This window comes from Platichthys flesus, chromosome 23 (genome assembly GCF_949316205.1).
Source record: "Platichthys flesus chromosome 23, fPlaFle2.1, whole genome shotgun sequence".
Lineage (NCBI taxonomy): Eukaryota > Metazoa > Chordata > Actinopteri > Pleuronectiformes > Pleuronectidae > Platichthys > Platichthys flesus.
Genome location: NC_084967.1, coordinates 11,250,755 through 11,276,739, shown reverse-complemented (window position 1 = coordinate 11,276,739; position 25,985 = coordinate 11,250,755). Strand labels below are relative to the sequence as shown.

Genomic DNA, 25,985 nt, shown 5'->3' with positions numbered 1-25,985 from the left:
GTTGTATTCTATACAAATTTTGTTGTCTTACATAATCTAGCCAATAAGACTGAAGGTTGTGCAATGCAGCAAATCCGGCTGCAGCACCAGCAAAACCAAAAGTGGCCTGGTGGGAACAAAGGAATATAAAACTTAAAGCAACAATTACACCGAGCTCCACATCAATGACACATAAGTGTTGGATTATCCTTAAAAGTGATGAATCTCAAACAAGGACAATCTGCAGTGCAAACCAAGATGAGAAACACAACTAATTCCTTGTGTCTCCAGGGAAGCTAAAATGAAATTATGGGACACAGTATGTGGTAATAAGCCTGGAGACAGAGTCCAGCATGTTTGTATTAGTGGCTCTTCAGCAGCAATAGCTTTTTCTTCCCCATTTAACAGGCTCACTGTGATGCCTGCGTCATTTCCTACAAAACTCTGAACCCGTCTAAAAAGTGCAGAATATACCCCAAATTCAAAGGATTAACATTGTGAATTTGCAAGTGTCATTCTTGATGAAGACCGTGAGACAGACTATTCCTCTCATCTCGGAAGTTTGCTGACAGCACCAGACTTGGACTTTGCCGACTCTGAACTTCCATACCTGGACTCAGCAGCTTATTAAGCCAGGTTTAATAGTCCTGACCCAGAACCCCGCGGTAGAGTCCTGGAGCAAGAAAGGTCAAAGGTAATTTATCATTATCGAGCCGGAGCCACTCAGAAGCGTATAGGATGTTTGGCAGGGATCCATCTTCACACCGACCCCGTAAAACACATGGAAGTTCGTAAACCAAGACTTTCCCTGAGTATTTCTCCTTGAAAAGGTGCTCGAGCTCGCAGTCAAAGGCAACCAGGTCTGAAAGCACCCTCTTCTGTGACCTTAGCCCAAAGCTAAAGGCAATCCCAATTCTATTTGCTTTTAAAGGTTGAGCTTTTATAAGGTACAACAAAGTTACGAGCAAGAGGGGTGACAAAAGGTTCTTGGCATGATCCAAACCCAGATCATGAGGTTAGTGCATTTCACACCCAGGTAAGCTGAATACTATATACTTTAGATGAGAATACATTAAAGTTTTCCTAAATGCAACATTCAAGAAATATGGAAGCACTAACATTTTAGCCCAAGGCAACTGGCACACATGTTCTGCAGGATTTGGTCCATATAATCTCAAATGTAATCCTTAATTCAGAAAATATAAAGTGTTTATTTGGGTTCATAAAGTAACAAAACACAGACATCTTGTCCTTTCATATGATCCCTTTTCTTCTTTATTGGTCTCTCTCCTCCACTCTCTTCGCTTTCTCCCGGCAATCTGTCTATTTTCCCTCACTCTGCAATCACAGTCCTCACCGTTTTCCCCTCGCCGCTTCAGTAAGTGTTACGGACGGCTGGAACGGAGGGTACAAGAGGAAAAGCAGTGAGGCCTGTTGTGAAACGGCTATGGGATCAATGGGGGTTTTAAGGAGGCAGAACACGAAGCCGCAACTGGTCAATTAGAGAAAGGAAAGCACAAGAACACACACACACACACACACACACACACACACACACACACTCACACACACACAGAGAAAGTGTCTGGCCTTTAAAAACAGAGTTACTTTTTGCCTCTCGTCAGCTCCTTTTCTCCAGCTTTAAATGGATCAGCATCAGGGAATCTTGGCTGAGGTAATACACTTGGTTGCGGTGTGGATGGAGCCCAATTGACTGTGATAACAAATGGCTCGAGAGACACTGTACATACAAGAAAGACTGACGGCAAATGTTCCTCCTCCGTTAATGAAGTGTGGAGTGTAGTGCTGAATTACATTGTGACACATATACTAAGACGCAACATCATGGACCACGAGGAGAAGACAAACAACGCTTTGTCACTGTTGTACTCCATAAGCGCTCAGTGCGAGAACGACACTTCCCCTTATTACATGTTTAACAAAGGAACTCAAAGGAGGAGTGTGTGAGAACTTAATGAAGCTCATTAAAAGTAATTAAAAAATATTGTGCAATTAAGTATGACAGAGTTAGTCACTGGTGTCAAAATATGCGCTCCCTCAAAGTCAGAACCAGGTTATTACCTCCGTCAAAGAAGTTGTGTCTTCATTGCCATTTTTGTTTGCCTCTGTCTTCCAGCAGGATTACACAAAAAACTACTCAACTGATCTCCATGACATTTTGTAAAGATGTGGGGGATGAGTCAATGAGGAAGGTTTCGAGTGGATCGGGGGGGCGGGCGTGAGCCTTGGCAGAGGTACTGCCGAGTTCCTACATACAATACACACATACAAGGGTCAGTGTTCACTGGTATTTGTTTTTTTGGGGATGAATGCGCAAAAACTACTAAATGGATCATTATGGAACTTGGTGGAAGGATGCAGTATGGATCAGGAAGGAACCCTTCAATTTTTGGTGCAGATCTGGATTGGAGGTGGATCCAGGCATTTAAATTTTCCACTTTCTCTAACGTTGCAAGATATGGCATTTCCACATTTTCGCTGAATTCTTAGAGAATAATTAATGGATCTTAATGAAAAATCTGGGATATTCAGGGAACTGATATTTATTCGTGTCCAATTTGGTGCATATCAAAATAAAAAAAACTGAACTAGTGAATTTGAAAGTGGTACTCGAACGTTGATGTAGATGCAACACTAGGTAAAAGAAAAATAAAGACACAAACCTGAAACTTCGTTACTGCTGGAAGCAGATCGCTCCTCCCCGTTTCCCTTTCTTTGCAACCCACAAGTGTCTCTGGCAATTCAGGGTCCAGTAAGCAATCTACTAATTCCAGAAATCTCTGTCTCGTGAACCGTTTATCTTATCGGCCTCACACTTGGCATGTGGATTGTTAAGTGCCCGAGGAAGAGCGGTGTTGGATTTGGTGCAATTTTGCTTATTGAGTCGAGCTTCATGAACTTTAATTTAACAGGTGAAAAGCTTTTTGTGCAACAGCGGGGCTTTAGGGTTCTGCAGACAGAGTCCAGGTCTTCACTCCTCACCACTCAACTACTGCACGTCACTGTTACAGTTTCAGAAAGCTGCAAACACAGGTCAAGCAAACAGCCTGTTCCAAACAGACGTGTTTAGAGAAGACACTGCACCAGTTATGATAAAATAGAACAACAATGATAATGATAAACACCTTGAAACTCCCTGTAAATATATAGTACACTCAGCACAGTAACGATTAACTCTGACATTTTGTTGTGTACATTCTCTTGTCGTCAGTCCCTGTTGAAATGTCACATCTGTTTGTCACACACTAGAAGTTGCCTTTACGAGGTGTTCTGGACGCCACTATAGTGCCCAATTTCTGCTTTGCTCATGATGTTCAGTCTTGCAATGAACAACTGAGCTTGCAGGATGCACGGCCGCCCGGCTTGGAGAGGCAACACTCCCTCGTTTGGCAGGCGTTAAAACAAGCGTTAGCGGCACCACACAAGCCGACAGGGGCCCAATTATGTTGGTCCCAGTGATCAGCGCGTGTGAGGAGACATCAAAGTGCACCTGCAGCATTTCAAAGGGCACAGATTCATGACCACAATACTAGAATTGCAATTGTCCCTCATGTAGTCATTTCCCTCCATTCTCCTCTGCTTAGCGTTTGTCCCGGACGTTCGCACAATAACACTTTGCTAACGGGGAATAGTGTAATAATAAGTCAATAAACAGGTTCATTACATGCAGTACACTTCCAATTAAGCAGGGGAGCACATCATGAGGGGGGAACGAGAGACAATTCACAGTGAGAGACAGCTCACCGAAGGTTGTTACTCTACATTTTCAGCTTGCCTTCCTTTTCACCGTTTTTCTTGCCCTTTATTATCAAACCCTCTCCACACTCCTGTTTCTATTGACAACAGGCTGTGCTTGAAGAATAACAGCGAAGCCTTGACTTGATTATCTGTAATGAAAACACTACACTCACTCCTCTCCTCCCGTCTCACACAGCAGCGGCAGATTCGCTCTAAAATTCTTGAATTCACTGCTTTGAAATCATTGTTCCCATCTTGTCTTTATAAACCTCATAGTTAAAGCACAAATAATACAGAGAGAGAGAGAGAGAGAGAGAGAGAGAGAGAGAGAGAGAGAGAGAGAGAGAGAGAGAGAGAGAGAGAGAGAGAGAGAGAGAGAGAGGAGGAGAGCTGGGGGTGAACATGATGAAACTTGCATCTTTGCAGCAGGTAGACGGAAAACTACAGCCAAGAGATGAATCCAATACAAAGTTGAGTATATTCTAAATATTCCGCATCTATTCTCATCCCCTTTACCAGCTGAATGGGAAATAACAGAGAAATAACAGGAGCCCTTCCAATCAGATATCCTGTTAGATTACATAGAGCATTCATCACTGACACATTCTTCAACCAAACCCCCCGGGGGAGTGGGATCTACACGGGGGGAAACGTGCAGCGGCTACATCTGAGCCCCTGAGAGCTGTGAAGTCGTGTAATCACCTGGAAACCTCAGCTGCAGCATCAAGGCAGGTGACAGTGCATCGATGCATTTACAACTCCACAACTAGCATTTATCACAATTTAGCTAATCCCCCCACTGCTCCCAGTCACACGTGTTCTTTTTCGGCTGTGGTATGTTTGGCATAGGAATAAAACCAATAAACATCCAGACTGCTACGTTCAGCTGCTGATATTGACTCCTACTATTGATTACTTGAGGTACTTAAACCATTTCAACACTACATTGTTTGAGAAGCAGACGTTTGCAAGACGTTTGTTCATGCAACTCTGCAGCAGGTAAGTCGGCAATGTTCCCTCACCCACGTAAGTTGAAAATACAAAAATCTGGTTTTGTCTCCAACGTTTTGCATCTCTGACATTTTGTGGTTGATCAGATTTTTGGGGTGTGAGCTCTTAAAAGCTAGAATCGATCAGACTTAAAAACTTTCGATGGAGCTACAAGAAAATCTAGGAAGAACAAGATAGAAGAAAATATGAAAGTCCATGAAGTGAGAACTGTGTGTATTCAAAGAAGCTGTTCTCTCTCTCTCAGCTCTGACACAACGTACCCACCACAATGTAGTTTTTACTTTCAAGGTTACACTATACAGCCTTTCCTTTTTTCTAACCCTCATGTTAACATTTATTTTCTGCAACAAGAAGTAAATTCGACCAAACCTAAATTCCATATAATCCACAGGAAGATAACGCAGCACAGATTGTGGATTATGCATGAACGTGTCATATCAACGGGCATGACTCTGCAGAGCAAAGTTTCTGCAGCAGTTACGGGTCAATGCGTGGCGGTGCAGTGCCCCCTGCTGACGACTGGGAATATTTCACCTTCGACTGTTCCTGAAAGTCCAACCCCTGAAGGAAACCCTTGATAGAATGAGAGCTTTTCCTCAACCAGTATTATGTTTGTTCCCTGAAATGCACACACAGCGTTTATCTTAAGCACACAAAGCAACAATGTACAAAAACACCATTTACTGTTGAAATCTACGGTGCAAAACGAATTTAAACTACAGATTTATAATCCTAAAACATTTGCTATGTTTTAACACTACTGGGATGAAATGATTTGGGCAAACAAGTGAACACTCCTCCCACATATACAAATGTTGAGGTGCCATTCAGCAAGGCAATAACTGTTTAATTATCATCCAGCAACAATACAGCTTGGATGTTGGGTTTTTGGCTTCTGGAGTTACAACAAGGCAATTCTACCTCAACTCAACAGATTTCTGACTTCTTTTCCAGACTGACCATCTTTAATTTACTGTATACTTCATCTAAATAATGATAATGCACCTAACAACTAGTGTGTTGGTGGCTTAGAGGCTTTTAAAAATTATATAGTTCTGGTTTGAAAATGTCAAAGTTCCATTATAAGTCATTACTTTTTAACTATTTATGCGGCATGTTTAAACTATGAGATCTACATTGATTAGGTGAATGTCTGAAAATATGTCTCCTTAATGAGACCTTAAAAATTATATTTCACACCGATCTTTTAATTATATAATTCCCACGACTCAGTAAACTCTGAAAACAATCATACCACTGGAAAGAGTATGTTTTCAATACAACATGTACATAATATGAAGTTGGTACATTGAACCAAAACTATATTTATCAAGGTAGGATTTAATACAGACAGAACTGCAAACGACAGAACAAATTAAAAAGATAACACCTGTAGCTCATAGTCCATAATACTGCAATATGTAAACTGTGCACAACATGGTTGAATGTATCAATAAAGCTCATCTCAAATGCTTCAAACGAACGAGATAGAAAAACAAAACCATCTTGCTTGATATGTGTGATCTCCACCACTGCTAATTTCTCTCCCCCCAGTTGATTCTGCTCAAGAATCAACAACACACACAACCAAAGATTTATCTGAAAGACTGCAACACTGGTTTGAAGCTGGGATTTAGATTCAAGCCGATCAATCTTGTTTTTTGCAACTTTTAACGAGCGACAACTGATGCCATGGAAATGTTTTGTACAGTCTCTATAGGACGACTGCAGCGAGAATCATTTTCTCTTAACCATCGACATCCTCTTCAGTGTGTCGCCCTTTCTCCAGTGCTTTCGAATGCGTCAGCAGCACTGGGACGGCAGAGTAAACAAGCTGGGATCCCCCAGGTGATGAAGGTTGCGAGTGTGGCCACTCACTGCTGCAACATCCTGTCTACAAACACAGGAAGCTTGGCTTGTTGTCAGACCTATGCATCAAACTAATGTAAGGCTAAATGACATTGGATGAAAAAAAGTGACATGTGCAAACAAAAAAAAAAGTGTCTGACCATGATGCTAAGTTCTTGTTCACAATGTACATAAAATAGCCTGGGATTCTGATTTGTTTCCAACTAATGCCCTCTGGTGGCAAAAGATAGAGGAGCATCTGTACCCTGCAGCATATATGATGATGTTTACTTGGCAGGTTGACATGTAATAGATTAAAAGAGAGTAAGGAGCCTGACCTGGGTCATCTTATCCACGGAGACAGGGATGCCGTCTATGGTGAGGTGGGCAGCTCTGGGGCCATGTCTCCACCTGGAGGGGCGTGTTCAGCGAGAGCGTTCTCCAGATCCTCCAACATCATGCTCCTATACTTCTTCACCTGGAGGGCAGAAAGTTTGTGGCACAGCAATTTAGGTTAGTGCCTCATGTGTCCTTGTGATAAGTTAAGTTAAAGAAATATAAATAGTTGTTCAACTGTTTTAATTGTGCAGCAGATCGATGTGCTCAACCTGCTATAGATTTGGGAACTCACCACATTCTACAGAGGAGCAGCACCAAACACCTTGAACACTGGGTTGGGTTTGGAGGGAGAAATACACAGCACTATGGCCTGCTGCCCCACTCTGGTGGTATACTCATCAAGTGTAGCTCTTAGTTTCCTGAAAACAAAAAACCTGCATTTGTTGTCTGCTTCAGAATAAAAGCAACACAGTACACCACCTCCTGAGTGCACAATGATCTGAGGTGCTGAAAGGGACATTTCTGGCATCGTGGCTGTTTTACAGGAAAGGGGGATCAAGTTGTGTCCTTGGTGTTTGAAGCTCACCTGAGCAGTCGGGTCTGCTGCCTCTTGCGAATTGAGGGGTTGGATTCAAAGATGTGAGGCCTCTTTCTTTTCTTGCCGGTTGCCACGGCAGCAGCAGCCGCCATGCCTACTGGCCCTGAGAAGAGAAGAAATAGGAAGCTTGTGTACTGGTAGATGATTCATTTAAATGAGCACTAAACTGTGTGTTGTGCATGACTCCAACATGTATGGACTTTATGGTTATTGTTATTATTCTCCTGTTTAGATTTCATATTGGAATATGCTTTTAGATCATAAAACTTGAGTTTGAAATGGTGCTGAGTTGCAACTGTGGCTCGCAAAAGTCAGGAGCTTTTGGGAGTGGTTTGCCTTTGCACGTGGTCTCACATCGTGAAAGAGCATGGGACAAGAGTCAATTTGATTTTAAAGTATTTTGTTTTTGAGTATTTCTTGTAAGTGTCCACGAGAGCACCCTGGAGAGTCGGCTGAAAATAAATTGGAAACAACACTTTTTGACTACGCCTGTGTTTTCACTCTTTTGAGGAGTTTTTAAGAGAGACCCCATCACAGTGCTTATCTCCAACAAATCCAGACTCAAGCCAGACTGATCAAGTAGCGATATTTCCGATACCAATTTATCTGTCAATAAGAAATATAACTGAGGCTTGATATTGTACAATTTAATCAGAAACCTATTTATAAATAACTACAAAAAATATCAGAAATGTTACCAGAGCAATAAATCTTGAATAAAGAAAATAAACATCAATCCAAATCTTTTCTGCATTGTTTATTCTGTAGAATAAGAGTTTCCATCTCGGTTTCCATATTGTGTGGTCCACACAATTACCTTCAATTATCCTCACTTCCAACTCAGCAATTATATCCCTTATTGATTCCGGACCCCCAGACTGTAAGCCTTATCTCTACCCGACCACAGACCATGGATGAAAGAAGTAGAAGAAGAGAGGGCAAATAAACGGAGCTTGTTTCATTTGCCCTTCTCTCCATCATCGTACCTGAAACTGGGTTTTCCTGCAGTGCACTTGAAACACAAATATAACAGATACACAATCCGGATCCTGGACTTACTACGCCCAAATAATTGCCAATATCTTCAAAGAAAGTTCAACAAATTCCGATGATAAACTAATAACACATCCTGTCTGCAGGTTTCTAAACACAAATACACACAGAGAGGGGGGCGGCAGTGAGACAGGGAGCAACGAAGGTCAGTCACACAGTATGGAAGCTGTAAAATGTGGAGTCACACACAGCGGCTCTCCTGCCAGATTTTTTGAATATGATACTCGCTGACATTTAGTGAAACACAAACATAAGCTGCTGTCACCACACACTAATGTAAAACATCCATCATCTTGAATGCTCGCCAGGGCACCCCTACAGAGAGGCGCATCACTGAGGCCTCAATGCCATCTCCTGTTACTGCAGCTCAACCTGAGAGGGATCTGTGATGCAATGCTGCCCTCCTGAGGGCTGTTTGGGTTACGGCTGTCTACTCTGTGATGATTGTCTCCAGGAACACAGTAATCCAAAACTTACCTTAATATCCCTTCAGTCAACTTCTTCAGGAAGGATGTCGTCTTATCGGATCAGAAGCAGAAGTTGTGCACCACAGCGTGTGTCCTTTTAAACCTGACGTGAAGCATAAGTTAAGTATTGTTAGTAGGGCTCATAATAAAACTATTTTGTTAGCTTTTTTCTTCAATAGCAATATCACAAATGTTCAGTGTCTATGTATTGTGCAAACACATTGAAGAGGTATAATACACAATTCATCTACCTTAGATTTATTTATATTTAAGTGTTTATCATGCTCTTCCCACAAAGAAGAGTTTAAAACCACAACCTTAACAGAGCAAAGTTTGCTTGAGAATTTTTTCTGTTGTTGTTGTTGTTGTTGTTTTACCCTTATCAAATTTGAGAACCTTACTTTCAGATAAGGATTTCTCTCACAACTTTATCTTATACAAAATATTGAAGTTATATTTGATATGATTGTGGCCATATCCAGCCCTAACTATTAACATTACATTTGTATATCGGCCAACAACACAAATCAAAAGGACCAAAGTCTTACCAATAAATCTAATCATTTATGCATGAACTAATATTATGATTCATCTCGTTAACTGACTGTGAAGTGCTCAACATTTCCCTTGTGAAACTATTCCTGAAACTCAGTGCATGTGTTGAGTTGGACTGGAAATTTACCTGTAGCCACGTGAGAAGAGTTAAGAGAACAACCTTCCGCCTTTAAAAATCACTTTCATGTCTCGAACCAAGTTTATTCCTCGAGTCTAACAAATGCTCGTTTAACAAAGTGTAAAAGTCTTTAGATGAAAAGTTTCCTGAGGAGGAATCATCGCTTCCTGCACGACCCAGCTGTTCCTGATTAGAGACGCGTTCAAGGTTTGTCTCGTTCCAGTTTTCTGTTGTTTTACTGACGACCGCGTCATTCACTGAAACTGGTGTTTGTTTGTTTGTTTGTTTTCTGGTTTCTTCTGTTGATCATTGATCTTTTACCACAGAGGACAACAGGAGATCAGCTGAGGAGCAGCAGCACGCGGGTCTGCAGACAGGGGGCGTGGTTTCACAGGTCTAATGGGGCGTTCAGGGATCGACGGAAATATCACTGTATGTTGTGTGAATGAACCGATCTGGATTCTATAAAAAAGGCACTTTTGTCAGGATTGAAAGATAAAAGCTTCTAACACGTTTATCGTGAATTACATAAAGTGAGTTATTCGTATTTGCATGGTTTCTTCTTTGATGTTTTTAATGCATTACCAAAACACTTTAGATTGTTTTTATGTGCATCTATCTGTCTATATATATACACACATCTATCTATCTGTCTTTCTGTATATCTATACATTAATGTATCTATCTATCTATCTATCTATCTATCTATCTATCTATCTATCTAACTAAACTATCTATCGATCTATATATCTATCCATTTATCTATCCTTCTCTCGATCTATCGATCTCTTTATTTGTCCATCTATCTCCTGTTTTACCCAGTGTGACCCAGTCGTCAGTCATCACCATACAATCATATGTGTCCTTTTGATTAAATAGAACAAATAAGAGCATTTTTGCTGCAGGACTGTGAATGTAGTCATGTGTAAAACCCAAATGCACCATGAACCGTGTGACTGGGGCTACGGAGAGAGTGTGCAGGGGTCCTTGAATGCAGCACTAGTGCAGATCAGTGTTGTGTGCGCGGGGCTGAGCGTGTGTGTGTGTGCCTGCGTGTGTTTGCTGCTGGCTCCCCTCTGTCCTCCATTACAGCTCGGATCCATCCCCGCTGTACGGCGCAGGCCCGAAGTAGCGCAGCCGCTCTGAGGTTAGTGCCCTACCGCGCAATCTCCACGCATTTCAGCCCCGGCGCAGCCGCATCATCGAACCCGGCAGCGTCTGGGCGAAATCAGCGGAGTGTTCGGATGGTGACTGGAGCCGCGTTGTGATGCATGTGTGTTTGTTTTTCACCGGCGATGGATGGTGTTGTAGGCGCGTATCGACATAAAGCTCACATAGAGAAGAGTCGCTGTGGATGAGCCGCGGGCCGCTGGGCCTCTGTTTTGTTTTATATTGCGCGGGGTTCGTGTTGGAGCCTGCGCTCACCACATCTACCTTCCTCTTCCCTGAACTCACTTATACCCAGTGTCCGATCACCACCGACCCGCTGCTCCCCTCGACCACAGCCTTTGTTCATTCAGAGGACCGGGACCACACCGACAAATGCTTAGCTAGCAGGCTAATTAGCCGAACGTAGGACGTAGCTAGCTTAGCTCTTCGTTGTCAGGCAGCCGGCAGGTTAGCATCGGACTGTAACGCTGCAGTAATAGCGTTATGCGTTTAACTCCAGATATCAATACTCTACATGTGAGATGGAAATCAGCCTCGATTCAGTCTGTGAATACGGATATTAAGTGTAAATGTACGTGCATCATGTAGCCTGTTAGCAGCCACAGTTCATGTACTCATCACAGGCGAGATTACATGTAAACAAACGCAGTCCCAGGACAGATGTGGGGCTCCAGATGTGTTGTCGTTTTTTTAATACTCGCTCACTGTCTCTAAAAACAATGATAAATACTTGCCAGAATACATATTAGTATAAATCAGCTGCCCACTATGAATGAATATTATATTAAACTGCTTCACTTCATGCAGACAGTCTGTCTCCAGTAACCATACATCAACTGAGTTGTGTGTTTATATATCATAATGTGTGATATCCCCCTGGCACTGTAACATGGATCCATCACCCACAAACACACACACACACCCGTGCATAATACCAGTGGAAATACAAACACCAATACTACTGTTTCAAACTGTAAATGCTTGCAGAGGATATTTTTTACTATCACTAGTCACTCGGGAGGATTTGAATGTATCACAGCCAGTCTACATTCACAAGCTGGATATATAATGCCAATCCATCTTTGTAAGATTTAACACAATAAATGGGATTTGTAAAACATTGCTTTCTTGCTTTTATTAAAGTAATGTTTAAGGAAGCAAAGTGGTGATAGATTTGAAGCCGCCTTGTAGCAGTGGTGCAGTCGCTGAACTCAGACAAGACAAATAAAACAACTGCAGGCATATTTCTACAAATATTGATAAGGAGATTTGTACTATAACCTACCAGGCAATACTTTTTATTATTTTTTAATTGGTTGTCATTCCATTCTGTTGAATTAGATACTTTTTTTTAACTACTGAACCACTGATATTATTTATGAATATATAGCCAATAAATATCAAACATGACCTGGCATGTATATTTGCCAGCATGTGCCTATACAAAAACTCACATTTTAAAGAGTAAACAATGCAGAAAAGATGTTGATTTATGTTTATATTCTTTATTCAAGATTTATTACTCTGGCAACATTTCTGATATTTTTTGTAGTTATTTATAAATACGTTTCTGATTAAATTGTACAATATCAAGCCTCAGTTATATTTCTTATTGACAGATATATTGGTATCAGAAATCTGGCATCAGTCTGGATTTGTTGGAGATAAGCACATATACATAGTTGTGCTGTCAAGTCATTCTGATCAAAATAAACAATAGTATATTTTTGAGGAACGATGCTTTATATGCCATACAATTGTATCTGAGGAACTGTATATCAATAGTCAATACAAACGAGACTAATCCTATACAAGGTCTGTTGATATGATGAATACATTTAATTTATTCAGACATGATGTAGGGCTAAAGCAGTCGCTACAATTATCTTATGCTCCATCTCTACTTTTCCTTTGTCTCCACTCAGTCATTGAACCGTCGATCTAGCTGTGTAGACCGGGTGACCAATAATGGAGGACCACAGCGTTCACCATGAGCAGATGACAACCATCGAGGCTGGCGCTGTCAGCCAACAGATCCATCAGGTGAACTGATAACCCAAATAATGAACTAGAGGAAACCAGTAAGAAAGATAGACGATCATTATCGATTGATAGGTCATTTGATTGAACCATGAACCCTAACTTCTCAGTCTCATACTAATCCTATGGTATTTAGTTCGAAACCCATTTTAATTGACTCTTTACTGTGCATAGGTACACGTGACCACTTACACTGAAACATCCATGATGAGTGCTGAGGAAGACTCGACGTCCTCGCCAGATGACGATCCTTACGACGACACGGACATTCTCAATTCGGCAGGCACCGATGAGATCACCGCACACCTAGCTGCTGCAGGTAAATCTAGACACTACTCGATAGATAGAAAACGAGCAGATGTGCCTAACTTCCTTATCTCTTGAATTCAACTAATCCAAAACAAAACATCCAAGATGTCCTGATTTCAGTGTAATGTTTTTAAGTGAACAACAGGTGGAGCTGGTGTACTGTTCAGTGGAGGCAGTGCCACCCTTTCAATGTTGCCTCCTGTCAAGCTCAACTTTTGAGGGGAGGTGTCAGTGCTGACTGATAAAAAGGTTTTCTGGCTTCAGCTTTCAGTCTCAGTTTGGTTATGTTGAGACAAGTAATCTACTTAGTAAACGATCACATTTTAAATTAAAATGGAGTCTTTCACAATGTGAGAACACATGTTAAGTCTTTCTGGCAGAAAGCCTTGAAGGCATACAACTCCCGACAGCTCCTGACTCTGCTTTTTTGAGACACAGTTGCAACTCAGCTCCATTTCAAGTTTCATGATTTAAAAGCATATTACAATATGAAATTTAAACAGGAGAATAATAACAATAACCATAAAGTCCATACATGTCATGAAACTGTGTGTTGTCATGCACAACACACAGTTTAGTGGTCATTTAAACGAATCATCTACCAGTACACAAGCTTCCTATTTCTTCTCTTCTCAGGGCCAGTAGGCATGGCGGCTGCTGCTGCCGTGGCAACCGGCAAGAAAAGAAAGAGGCCTCACATCTTTGAATCCAACCCCTCAATTCGCAAGAGGCAGCAGACCCGACTGCTCAGGTGAGCTTCAAACACCAAGGACTCAACTTGATCCCCCTTTCCTGTAAAACAGCTACGATGCCAGAAATGTCCCTTTCAGCACCTCAGATCATTGTGCACTCAGGAGGTGGTGTACTGTGTTGCTTTTATTCTGAAGCAGACAACAAATGCCGGTTTTTGTTTTCAGGAAACTAAGAGCTACACTTGATGAGTATACCACCAGAGTAGGGCAGCAGGCCATAGTGCTGTGTATTTCTCCCTCCAAACCCAACCCAGTGTTCAAGGTGTTTGGTGCTGCTCCTCTGGAGAATGTGGTGAGTGTTCGAGTCTATAGCAGGTTGAGCACATCGATCTGCTGCACAATTAAAACAGTTGAACAACCATTTCTATTTCTTTCCAGTAATCATTTACAACTTAAGTGAGCACAAGGACAAGCGGCACTAACCAAAAATGCTGTGCCACAAACTCTCTGCCCTCCAGGTGAGGAAGTATAAGAGCATGATGTTGGAGGATCTGGAGAACGCTCTCGCTGAACACGCCCCTCCAGGTGGAGATATGGCCTCAGAGCTGCCCCCTCTCACCATAGACGGCATCCCTGTCTCTGTGGATAAGATGACCCAGGTCAGGCTCATTACTCTCTTCTAATATATTACACGTCAACCCGCCAAGTAAACATCATCATATATTCTGCAGCGTACAGATGCTCCTCTATCTTTTGCCACCAGAGGGCATTAGTTGGAAACAAATCAGAATCCCAGGTTATTTGATGTACATTGTGAACAAGAACTTAGCATCATGGTCAGACACTTATTTTTAGTTGTTTGCACATGTCCATTGTCACTTACTGAATATTTTTTTCATCCAATGTCATTTAGCCTTACATTAGTTTGATGCATAGGTCTGACAACAAGCCAAGCTTCCTGTGTTTGTACACAGGATGTGGCAGCAGTGAGTGGAGCTGCACTGCTCATTGTAGGCCTTTCAGTTTCACTGCAACATTAGCACCAATGGCAGCCTGAGTTCTTTCATCACCCCAGGGATCCCAGCTTGTTTACTCTGCATTCCCAGTGCTGCTGACGCATTCTCTGGATCATCGTCAGAGTAGCCAGCATGACCGTGGCCCTCTGAGACTTTCCTCAACCCTGGGAGCACGCTGGCCAATCCAGAGACAGGATGAGTCCTCGGAGGGCAGGTTCTAGTTGGTGCTTGTTTTTCCGGAGGTTGTAGGATGCGATTATCTCTAGTAACCTGTTGCCTCGCTCAGCTTGACCAAGCCAGGTAGAATGGTGTGGGCGGGTGTTTATAGAGGTGCCATGTGTGTCCCTCTGGGAAAAGGCTGAGGGACCTTGGAAATATCAAGCAGGACAATGAGAGTGGTGCGATGAATGAGAACTAAGCTAACTTAGTTCTACCGATCTGTATCGGAAAATACCTCCTTTTTTGCTGACATGTGCAGTAGATTTTGTGCAGCGGAAGAAATCCCAGTAAGGTTTAGTGATGCAGGCAGACGCCTTGACCAGTCCAATGCACGGAGCATCTGTAGCAGGTGATCCACGGACTAGCCTGAGCCCATAATTATCCCCTAGCCTTGTTAGGGCCAGGGACCCAGAATCATAGTCTTCCTTCTAAATGCTGATTGGAGCATTGCTCTGAGGATTAGGAGTGGGGTGGTGGGTGCCAGGACAACATGCCACTTAACTCACTAGCCACTGTAATTAGGCCATCTGGCCTTGTGCACATGCATCCACATATATCCACACCAGCCACAGGTGGAAATGTGAAAACCTTTTGGGTTCCAAGACCTTTTTTTTATTATTGACCATCAATTTTCAATCAAGAGCCATTTTTGTATTAACTCATTGTTAAACATGCTGAGAAACAGTGAACCTGTGTTTTGCAATTGTGAGTTAGAAAGGGGTTCTAAAGGGGGAGGAGGGAGGGATTTATTTCCTGCGGAACCAAATTTAGCCCGTAATGTCAAGGCAGGCAGACGCTGCAGTGCCTCATTGTGCAATATAATCCCTCAATGATGCTTGCATATTACCAGGACACTGAGGACACTGGCACTAAACCCCACCCTAGCCTGTCAGTGAGTGAATGTGTGTGCCTGGTCTGGAAGTGTTGACCTGATGGTGAGTGAATATATGTCTGTGTGCCACTCACTTGTGCACCTATAGTGGTGATGCTGGTGGGTGATAAATAGCTGACGAATCAGATTAGCTCAAGACCACACATGACACAAGGAAGCTAACATCTCTCTGTTTGAGTCAGCTGCCTTCATTGAACCTACACTCAGTTGCACGTTGCTTTGAAAATAGACTAAATATCAGACTTGTGCACTGTTCAACATCACTGCAAACTGCCTCCCCAACAAAGATCTTAATGGCATCTCCTCTGAAACATATCTGAACATAATAACCTGGATAAAGGAAGGATTTACTGTAGAGCCCGAGTATTTACTTAAGTTTGAACTAGGTTTAATTTATCAATGAAAACATATTTAAAATATGATGCAAGTCCCAGGGATGAAATTAAAAACTAACAATTTAAATAGACATGACTATTGGAGTCAGACGAATAAATTGGATAAATACATTTTTGTATAATTTACTCCATTGCCAATGTAATGAATGCACATTTTCACAGCTGAAAAGTAACAAGGAATCGCAGCAGCAGTCGGTCCCACGTTTCCAGTTCATTTGTCTCCTACTTCACTGTGAATGGTGTCCTCAAATATAGTGGACCAGCACTCCCTGATACAGTCAGGTGCAGCCACAGTAATGAAAAGATGATAAAATAGTTCACATCATTAGTGATCAAAGTTAATCTAATACCTTTGCTTGACATTGATTATCTTTTTTGGTACAATTTTGACCTGCTTGTCCTTTTTGATATATCCGCTGAGTGTACTGGGACTTTGCTGGGACAGGTTGACTGCTCAAGTGTGTTGGATCCCCCCTGGTGTTCTCATGGTGTCTGTCTCACACATCAGGCTGGAGCCACAGCCATAGATTGGTCTGTTAATAAACATGAGCACATTGTTCCCCTTTTGGAAAGCCTGTTTCTATTTGCAGACCCTGACCACCTCAGCACCAAGCAGCAGGTAGCCAATCAATAGCTGCCTCCTACAGCCTGCTCAAGGGCGTGTGTGTGACACTGCAGCTCTCCACTTTGGAGTTTTGGTGTCTGTTTCATCTTTTTTTTTTCTCCTTTCCATCTGTCCTCTGCTTCAGGCCCAGCTGCGAGCGTTCATCCCAGAGATGCTGAAGTACTCTACAGGCCGAGGGAAGCCTGGCTGGGGTAAAGAGAGCTGCAAGCCAGTGTGGTGGCCTGAGGACATCCCCTGGGCCAACGTCCGCAGCGATGTCCGTACAGAGGAGCAGAAACAGAGGGTGAGAAAAAAACTGGGAAATACTGTGTTTGATTTGGGTTTTTATCCTATTCTGTCTCTGTCACAAATGGTATCTGATGACCTGCTATCTAGTCGACAATGAGTTACCTATTAGACAGTAAAAAATCTGTAATTTTGGCATTCAATACCAGTAGTCTTAAAGTCACTCTGTAGAATTAACTCATAGTTTGAATTGCCCAGGTTTCTTGGACGCAGGCGTTGCGAACCATCGTAAAGAACTGCTACAAGCAGCACGGACGTGAGGATCTGTTGTATGCATTTGAAGACCATCATATAACGACTGTTACCACCACCCAGCACCACATGACCACAGCGCAGAGCATCGCTCACCTTGTGCCGTCACAAACTGTGGTACAGACCATCAACAACCCCGATGGAACAGTCTCGCTCATTCAGGTAAATGTTCTCGTCGCTTGGACGCTATACCCTCGAGTGGCACTTTTTCAAATCATAATCTTGATCAGTTTTTTTTGGGTTATTTAACTTTCTGTATTTTTTTACTCTCAGGTTGGCACAGGACACACAGTTGCCACTCTGGCAGATGCCTCGGAGTTGCCGGGTGTGACGGTGGCACAGGTTAACTACACTACTGTGACTGATGGAGAGGTGACAGCCACGTGCACTCAAACAAACACATCTTAATAAAAACATGCTTGTGTCCTGATTTGTGTAAAATGCTTCTGAATTTCCTAGAACACATTAATGACTAAAACAAAAATAATTTCGCAGCACATTAGATGATGATATTAAGCGTACTCTATGGGAGCTGTCCATTCAGCACCACAAAATCAAAACACAAATGTGTTTATCAACCCATTATTTAAATGTTTTTTGGACTACTTTTCTCCAGGTGGAGCAGAATTGGTCCCTCCATAGCGGGGAGATGACAATCCAAACCACTCAATCGTCAGAGGCCACGCAGGCAGTAGCATCCCTGGCTGAAGCTGCTGTCGCCGCCAGTCATGAGATGCAGACTGGTGCCACCGTCACGATGGCTCTTAACAGGTGATTGTGAGAGAATTGAAACGTGAAAAGGGTTCAATGGTTGTAGAATTGGAACAAGATGGGAAAGTTACAGGGGGGATTTGGTGGAGAGGTGATTTGTTCAATTGTAGGTGTGTAATCAGACCCCTCTCATCAAGAACATTAGTCTAATAGTTGAGCTTACTTACATCTTTAGCTAACCTCAGGTCAGTTGGATTGTCGGCAGCAGTAAAGCAGAGTTGGCACCGTAGAGCTCTCAATGCAAAACTGTCACAACTTTTTTTTGGGAAGGGGGGGATACTGCAGGATTTAGTGTTTAGCATTCACTGATGCAACCCTCATGTGTGTTCAGTCACTGGAGGTGGAGCCAGCAAACACTGCAAACCATAACAGGAATCCGTAATTGCACCGGCAGCTTTAACAACTGGAAGAGAATGAGGCAACTGTCAGGGCAGATCACTGGGGTCCTCTCGAGATTAGTGAACTACAGCTGATCCTGGTTCAGCATCTAATTAATTAGCCTGTGGCCTTTATAATGGAAGGGAACGATGTGCACATATTAACCTGTGCTAATTTTGCTTATTAAGTAAAACCAAGGCAGGTGATAAGTGCATGATTCCACATAGTGTGATAAAGTCAGTAAAGGTTTGAAATACTATAACCCATAACCTGTTGTAAAAATGCAGTGAGCATTGAGTGTACAGACTGTCGTAATAAACAATGTACATGGGTTGTGTTGGACCGTTTTTCCTTTTGGGAAATGTGCCGCACACATTTTTATTCAGATGGGGCCTACAGCGGGATCTAAAAGCGTGTCCCATGGAGGACCGGTCGTCTGCCGGATCGGGTTACATCACAACAATACAGCAGCTTGACAATCTCAGGTAGATAAATACAATCTTGCCGCAGCCTGGTTCAAATGAAAACCTACAGAGCTGAAGCCACTTCTGGATCCACAGTTTTGATATTCGTGAATTTAAAAGGTCGTAAACTTGCCGAATTTATCCGCCAGACTGTTTTTTTCACTGCACTGGTGTCATGACAATAATTTCACGTGTGTGTGGGTATGTCCCAGTGGGGCTTGTTACGTGCACCCACCTGAGTCCTCCCTCCTCTCCCCTCACCTCCCCTTCTGCTGTTTACCTGTGCTGAGTTACCTTCTGCTCCACAGGCTCTGGAACATTGTGTCTCTGTTTTCCAGCTCCAGGAACATGGCCTCCTCTCGCTGTCGTTTCTGCTGTGTTGAGCAAAAAAATTGACACCGTATTGACAAAATGAATCAGACATGGTCAACTCCCATTACTTTGATTATTAAATATACATTGATATAAGTTTGTGTTTATATTTTTCATGATGAAACATCAATGCCAAAATTGCCTGACTTTATTGCCACCATCTTTTCTCTGTTCTCTCTCAGCTCCTCTTCCTTATCTGTCCATCTGTATTTCTATCTCAGATGTGATTATGAGCCAAGCTGTGAACACTTCCATTAGTTCATAACGAAGCTGGTGTGGTAATAGGCTCATGGTAAATCCACTGGAGAGATCTGGTTGATAAAACTGCTTTGTTAGACCTGTAGCACCTGGCGTTTAGGGAGATGTGACAGATTTCTCCATAAGTCCAGACTTGAAAAGCCTCTTACGTCTCATACGCTCCTAGCTCTTCACCCCACATCTCTCTAATAACCCCTGCCTTTGTGAGCAGACTGTGTGTGTGCGACCGTGTGAATGTGGTCTAGTCATTACTCATGTTGTCGGGACCTCAACTGTTTTAAATATAGGGATTTGACTTCCTTTTGAGGACGTTGAGCGAGTTACCATAGCATGATTCTTTAAATTTCGAGGTGTATACATTTTTATGGTAGTTTCTCCACAAAATAAACTTAAGTATTTATGTGTGCACTGTGTGTGTATTTGTCCTTTTTGTACACATGGTTCAGAATATCTGATGTACTTAAGCAATGTGTGTTTCTTGCAGTGAGGCAGCTCACGCTGTAGCAACGTTGGCAGAGGCTACTCTACAAGGTGGAGGTCAGATCGTCCTGGCCGAGACGGCAGCTGCTGTCGGGGCACTAGCTGGGGTTCAGGATGCCACAGGTACATATTTATCTATAATGTTATCATCAGCAAAGCAATCACTGAGGCACCGTGCAAAGTACACCTCAGATAGTTTTCAATTTTTTTTCAGCTATTTGGCTTCTTCCTTTTCTTTATATCAGTCTAGATTTTTTTTTTTTATGAGGTCATTAAAATTAGCATGTTAATGAATGTAAAAATTATAACACTTGCAAACCTTAGGAGGGATTGTTATATGTTATATGTTTTTTCAAAATGGTACTTCCCCAGCCAATATTATTTCTTAAATCTTATAAAGTGGAAGATTTCCTGTGCTGACGCCTCTGAGCTCATACACTCATATTCTACTCTGTGCTGATGTGACAGACAGACACAGTGTGTATTTTTGTTAGCTGCATGACCCTGTAGTGGCTGGACAGGATTGGAGCAGTTTGTAGCGACAGCCTCACATCCTTGTGGTAAACAATTAGCAGCCGTTTAAAGCATATCAAGTCAATATCAGTGGGCATCATGGGAGGCAATGCTAATCTAACATTGATCACCAAATGTAGTAAGTATGTAGTCAATAATGTGAGTGTCATATTGCACATGAATATACATATTTGTGACGCTGACGATGAAATACATTTTATATTGAGTCATTCCTAGTGACAATTGTTTAATTAAAAGGTATTAATTATTATTTACCTAACAATTTACATGTTAGAGTCAAGATGTTATGATGTTACTTTTATTTCCAATTTCTGCTTTAAATCATGGTTATTTACAATCAGTGTAAAGATGCAATAAATGATATATACATCACCTAAATTCAAAGTGTTAGCTACACACATCTTGTTAAATCTTTTTCTCATTTAGGATCTCTTCTGACAAGTGCCATCCTACACAGGGATAAATACACAGACACACACTTATACAAATTACACTAGTTCCAGAGGCATCAGCCGGCCCCTCAGGGCCCCACCTAAAGAGCTTTGACTCACTCCATTATCAGTCCATGGACTAATCACTTGACCAGCTGTCAGCACACAGCCCCAGGTTCTCTTGCTCATCTATATACATGGACATACGGACACTACCAGTATATGAACATTCTCTATCTCCTCCTCTAACTGTCCATACAATGCATTAGCATTGAGAAAAGCACAGAACTGAAGCATGTTCACATTGAATCATTGATTAAATCAGTCTTTTGTTTCACAGCTGCACCGTTGACCAGTGGTAACTTACTGCCAAAAGTAGCCTTCAAGTTTCCCATTTTAACAAGTGGCTCTGAAATTGTTGTGATAAGCAGCACAGGCTGTTGCAGAAATATGGGCTTTGTTCAGAATCCAGTTAATTCGGATTGGTTTCTCAAATCAGATCTTCAGGACTGTCGTCACTGTTATTTGCAAGCATCAGATCCGATTTGTGTTACCAGACAGCAACTTATCTGCATTGAGTAGATAATACCTAAATAGTACATTGTGCAAATACAAATATGAACTGTGTGTCAGTGTTTATTGGCACATTGTTACTTAAATGTAAATTCATTTTATTCAAATCTGAGATCTGCACCTTTCGTTGTTTGACATCTTGCTTCCTACACAGTGCTTTAGCTGCAATAGCTCACTTAAACAACTGATGGAGCTGCCAGAGCCAGTCCTTCATAGAAACTATTGACCTTAGCAAATCAGCGTAGTGCTGCAAAGGAGTGAAGAGCACCGTTTGAAGTGTGCTGGCCCAGACACTGCTGATTGGCTTGTATAGCAACCCTTCACCAACACAGACATTACGACCCTGCACACACACCGATACGTACACACTGCGGCACCAAGGCACGGCCCTTAACGTCTTAGTAACCATGTTGGAGTGGCAGAGGGAGGCACTTCACTCAGTAGCCGTACTGTGTATGTACAACACAGTGCCATGCCCTGTTCCCAATAAGCCCTCCTCTGTAATCACTGCCAGCACAATTACCTGCATCAGCACAACTTAACCCTGTCACAAATCACTGGCAAGTGGGCTTAGAGGCCAAGAGGACCAACACTTACCACCCTGACAATAGGGGACGTATTTTAATTTGGGAGAACTTAAGAGGAATAATAATGACTGTGAAGTTTTTTAACCATCAAATTAAATCTTTTAAATATTGAAGGGACTAAAATACATTTGAAATCTGGCCTGTGTCGTGTCACATTTGTATCTGAAAGGATTCATGTATAATTTGTGTTGGGCGCATTCGGTGTCCAGCCTGTTATTTCACACTAATGGGAGCGGGCATGAGCCACTGCCATCCCCTACACTGACCTTCTTGCCTGCCTGTGACACTGTGACAGCTTGTAGGGTGGGGCAGAGGCCCACGTGAATGCAGCAGTAATCCCCACAGGCAAAGACACACACAGACACACACACACACACACATACAAACACACAGCTGGGAATGGGGGAAGCAAGCTAAGGACGTTCAATCGGACCATTGTTCAGAAACATGGCTTCCTTCTATCACTGACAACTTCATAGAGTGGCGTAATAAAGAGAAGAGATTATTAAATAGATCATCTCTGTGAGCCTAAATCAATGTGATCAATAAAACTCACTTGAGCTAACATTGGTTAGTCAGTAGACAAACTATTTGAAATAATCAAGGTCTTTGTCAATGAGTTATCTGTCCTTATCATACAAAGAAATCTGCACGGTGTGTGTTTGTGTGTCTAAATCCAACATGTCCCCCCTCTCTTCCTCAGGTTTGGTCCAGATCCCGGTCAGCATGTATCAGACTGTAGTGACCAGCCTCGCACAGGGTAACCGGCCTGTCCAGGTTGCAATGGCACCTGTCGCCACACGCATAGACAACACTGTCACTCTGGACGGCCAGGCGGTGGAGGTTGTGACCATTGAGCAATGACTATTGGAATCCTGAAAGGAGCAGAAGGCACTGATTGGCCACCTTGGAGATGTGTCTGTCCTACTGCGCGTTGTTAATTATGTAAAAAAAAAACTTGACTTTGTTGGTGTTTTTCTCCCTTGTAGCTTTTTTTTTTTTTTTTTTTTTTTTTAAGCTCTGTAATGTTGAGTATTTAGTATTTATTTCCTTACAAATCCACCTTTTACTTAAAACAAAGACGAACCAAAAAGCCCGGAAGGAAAGCCACCACTGCTTCAGTGTTTTACCTTTTCACTGTTATGGATTTTCCACATTGTCTCTGTGCTTGAATGTTTTGTTTTTAGGATGCATTTACAATTAGGTGTAGTCAAGCAGCCACTGCTTCCCATATCCTCCATCACCGCTCTGAATATCACTCTCTCCACTTGGGCTCACTTAAACCTCTGAGCTGTGGACACTCCCCGACTTGGTCCTCACATTAGATGGTAATTTATGTTGAAACACCATGTTGTCGTGTGCTTTTCCCCTGTGCTGTTTTTACTGTGGTCCATGCACATCCTAAGATTTGTGAAGACTCAGGATACACATCAAGTTTTATTTCTTCTTTCCTGCTGGATTGCTGAGCTGACGTTTTGACCACCTAATCCATTTATTGTCAGTGCATGGATAGGATCAACCCCTCTGAATGTTATTTTCTTTGTATGTCACCTACGACTCGGTGGTCAACATCAATTTTGTATATGACAGGAAGTTGGTTATACTTGGACAGGAAGTGCAGTCTATGAAATGCAAAAAATCTTGAAACAAAAATAATTGCTTGCAAAGAATCAGCTTATTTTGATGCAGCTGTAACAGTTGATTCCACTCTCACCAAACATGTGTATTTAAAGAAATAAAGTCCAATAGACTGACTGCTGTTTACCACTCGCACCGTGTCTGTCTCGGTTAATAATACACTGTTCACCCAATAATTAAACCATTAATAAACTATTAAAGAAGTGTTTCAGTGTTTCAAAATTTTAACAGGGTTTGGTACTAACAGATTACATATATTTAGGATAACATGATCAGTGGAGCGCATATTTCCGCAGAAGACCAATAAATCTGTTTACATTTTGTTTGAACAATTTACTGTAAGAGTTAAATAAATTGCTTATTATGAGATCAACTTTTAGCCACGTTTTTAATAGCTGATTATAATTGAATAATGCAGGCAGTACTGGCAGGCGATAGCATGGAGCTAGCTAGCTAAGCCAACAACTTATTCCAGCCACTAGCCCCAGTCTGAACATTCAAATTCAAGTCGAACTTGTTGAACTTTAACTTGACCGCTTGACTCTGAGGCAAACAAAGTGGAGGGAAGCTAAGCCGCTACCTAGCCTAGCATGCTACACTTTATACACGCTAAGCTAGCAGGATAACAAACACACATTTTCTTTACCTTGTGTTGCTTGTGCTTGAGGATACGTCTCATTAATTCGGTCATAACATTAGCTTGTTAGCTAACTACAAGCTAACCTACGAAGCTAACACTTGTTAGCTCTGGCTCCTCCCGCACTGTTTAGGTCCAGGCAGAGTCACAAATATCAGCTTATAACAAATGTGTATTAAAAGTGTGTAAATGCACAGCATGTCTGTGTTGTATGATAATAAATTCGATTTATTGATTTATTATCTATATACTAGTGCAGTGCCTAGTGTCTTTTCACTGTTTACTTGACATGTAGAGGTGCTCCAGAGTCACTTCAATTGAATTATTCCTCGTCAATTAGCGAGTCTTCCTCAAACAGTTTTACTTTGTCTGGACAGTTTTTTTGTTTAAGGTGCAGAGTGAAGTTAGAATGTGTTCATCCTACCTGGATTATCTGCAGGGAAGATTTTATAGTCTGTGTTTTTCATAAATATCACTGCTTTTCAAAGTAAGAGTTTTGTAATTCAGTTCGAAATAATGCATTTCAGCAACAAAGTGAATGCTGGGTTTTTAATCTGTAGACAAATTGCTAATGTCGGAGCAATTTTATAAATGTGGTTGCCATAATAGAGATATATAAATATCTGTCTCAGTCCGATATGGTGAAATAAAAATAATAATATAGCTGGCCCCTGCTGTATTTCATCTAAGGACGTAGAAGAGGACATGTTCAACTGGGTCCACTGCCCCGCCCCCACTGACTGCTACAGAGAACCGTTTTCGTGTTTGTGAAATCTTTATTAATATTGAACATATCACAGGATATTTGACACTGCGATTCCTGGGGTCATTAACAATACACGTGCCAAGTGTGAAGCCGATAACATGAAAGGTTCTCTAGATATTCGTTCCACATAAAGACAGACGTTTGTGAAATTAGTGGGCGGTTATTGAGCAGTAAAAAAATAAATAATGGCATAACAGTTTGTGGAGAAAACACAATAAGACTTGACTTTGACTACAGATACAAATTTCACAACCATATCTATCCCTTTTCTGAGAGATACATTGCCGCAAAACCCGATAACACCCACACTAGCCTGCAGCTCCCCCACCTTCCCTCCCTGCCGTGACCGACGAGGCCATGATTACATCATAAGCTGCCCCGAACCTCCTCTGCTTTAAAGCCTGGGATTTGCCAGCAGGGCCCTTCTGTTGCAGAGTAGGACGGAGAGAGAGGGAAGCGTTCAGGCCTTAATCT

The 25,985-nt window shown here is 42.1% G+C and overlaps 1 protein-coding gene and 1 long non-coding RNA gene across 3 annotated transcripts; one reads left to right on the top strand and one right to left on the bottom strand.

Annotated features, from left to right (window-relative positions):
* Positions 1 to 6,935: 6,935 nt before the first annotated feature.
* Positions 6,936 to 10,058, bottom strand: LOC133949015 (uncharacterized). The gene is made up of 5 exons (XR_009920115.1): positions 9,737 to 10,058; positions 9,065 to 9,157; positions 7,523 to 7,637; positions 7,229 to 7,355; positions 6,936 to 7,075 (listed from the first exon to the last, which is right to left on the bottom strand). It is a non-coding gene; the product is annotated as an uncharacterized LOC133949015 (long non-coding RNA).
* A 698-nt stretch (positions 10,059 to 10,756) lies between these two features.
* Positions 10,757 to 24,237, top strand: nrf1 (nuclear respiratory factor 1). Of its 2 annotated transcripts, XM_062383060.1 has the most exons (13): positions 10,757 to 10,874; positions 12,823 to 12,940; positions 13,112 to 13,256; positions 13,883 to 13,997; positions 14,164 to 14,290; positions 14,457 to 14,597; positions 17,210 to 17,368; positions 17,569 to 17,784; positions 17,896 to 17,994; positions 18,239 to 18,393; positions 19,158 to 19,256; positions 20,350 to 20,468; positions 23,174 to 24,237. In XM_062383060.1, exons 2-13 carry the CDS (start codon positions 12,866 to 12,868, stop codon positions 23,332 to 23,334), a joined length of 1,611 nt encoding a protein of 536 aa, XP_062239044.1. In that variant the 5' UTR covers positions 10,757 to 10,874; positions 12,823 to 12,865; the 3' UTR covers positions 23,335 to 24,237. The 2 variants fall into 2 exon arrangements, with proteins under 2 accessions (XP_062239044.1, XP_062239045.1); XM_062383061.1 differs by lacking the exons at positions 10,757 to 10,874; positions 19,158 to 19,256 and having other exon boundaries at positions 12,405 to 12,940.
* The last annotated feature ends 1,748 nt before the right edge of the window (positions 24,238 to 25,985 follow it).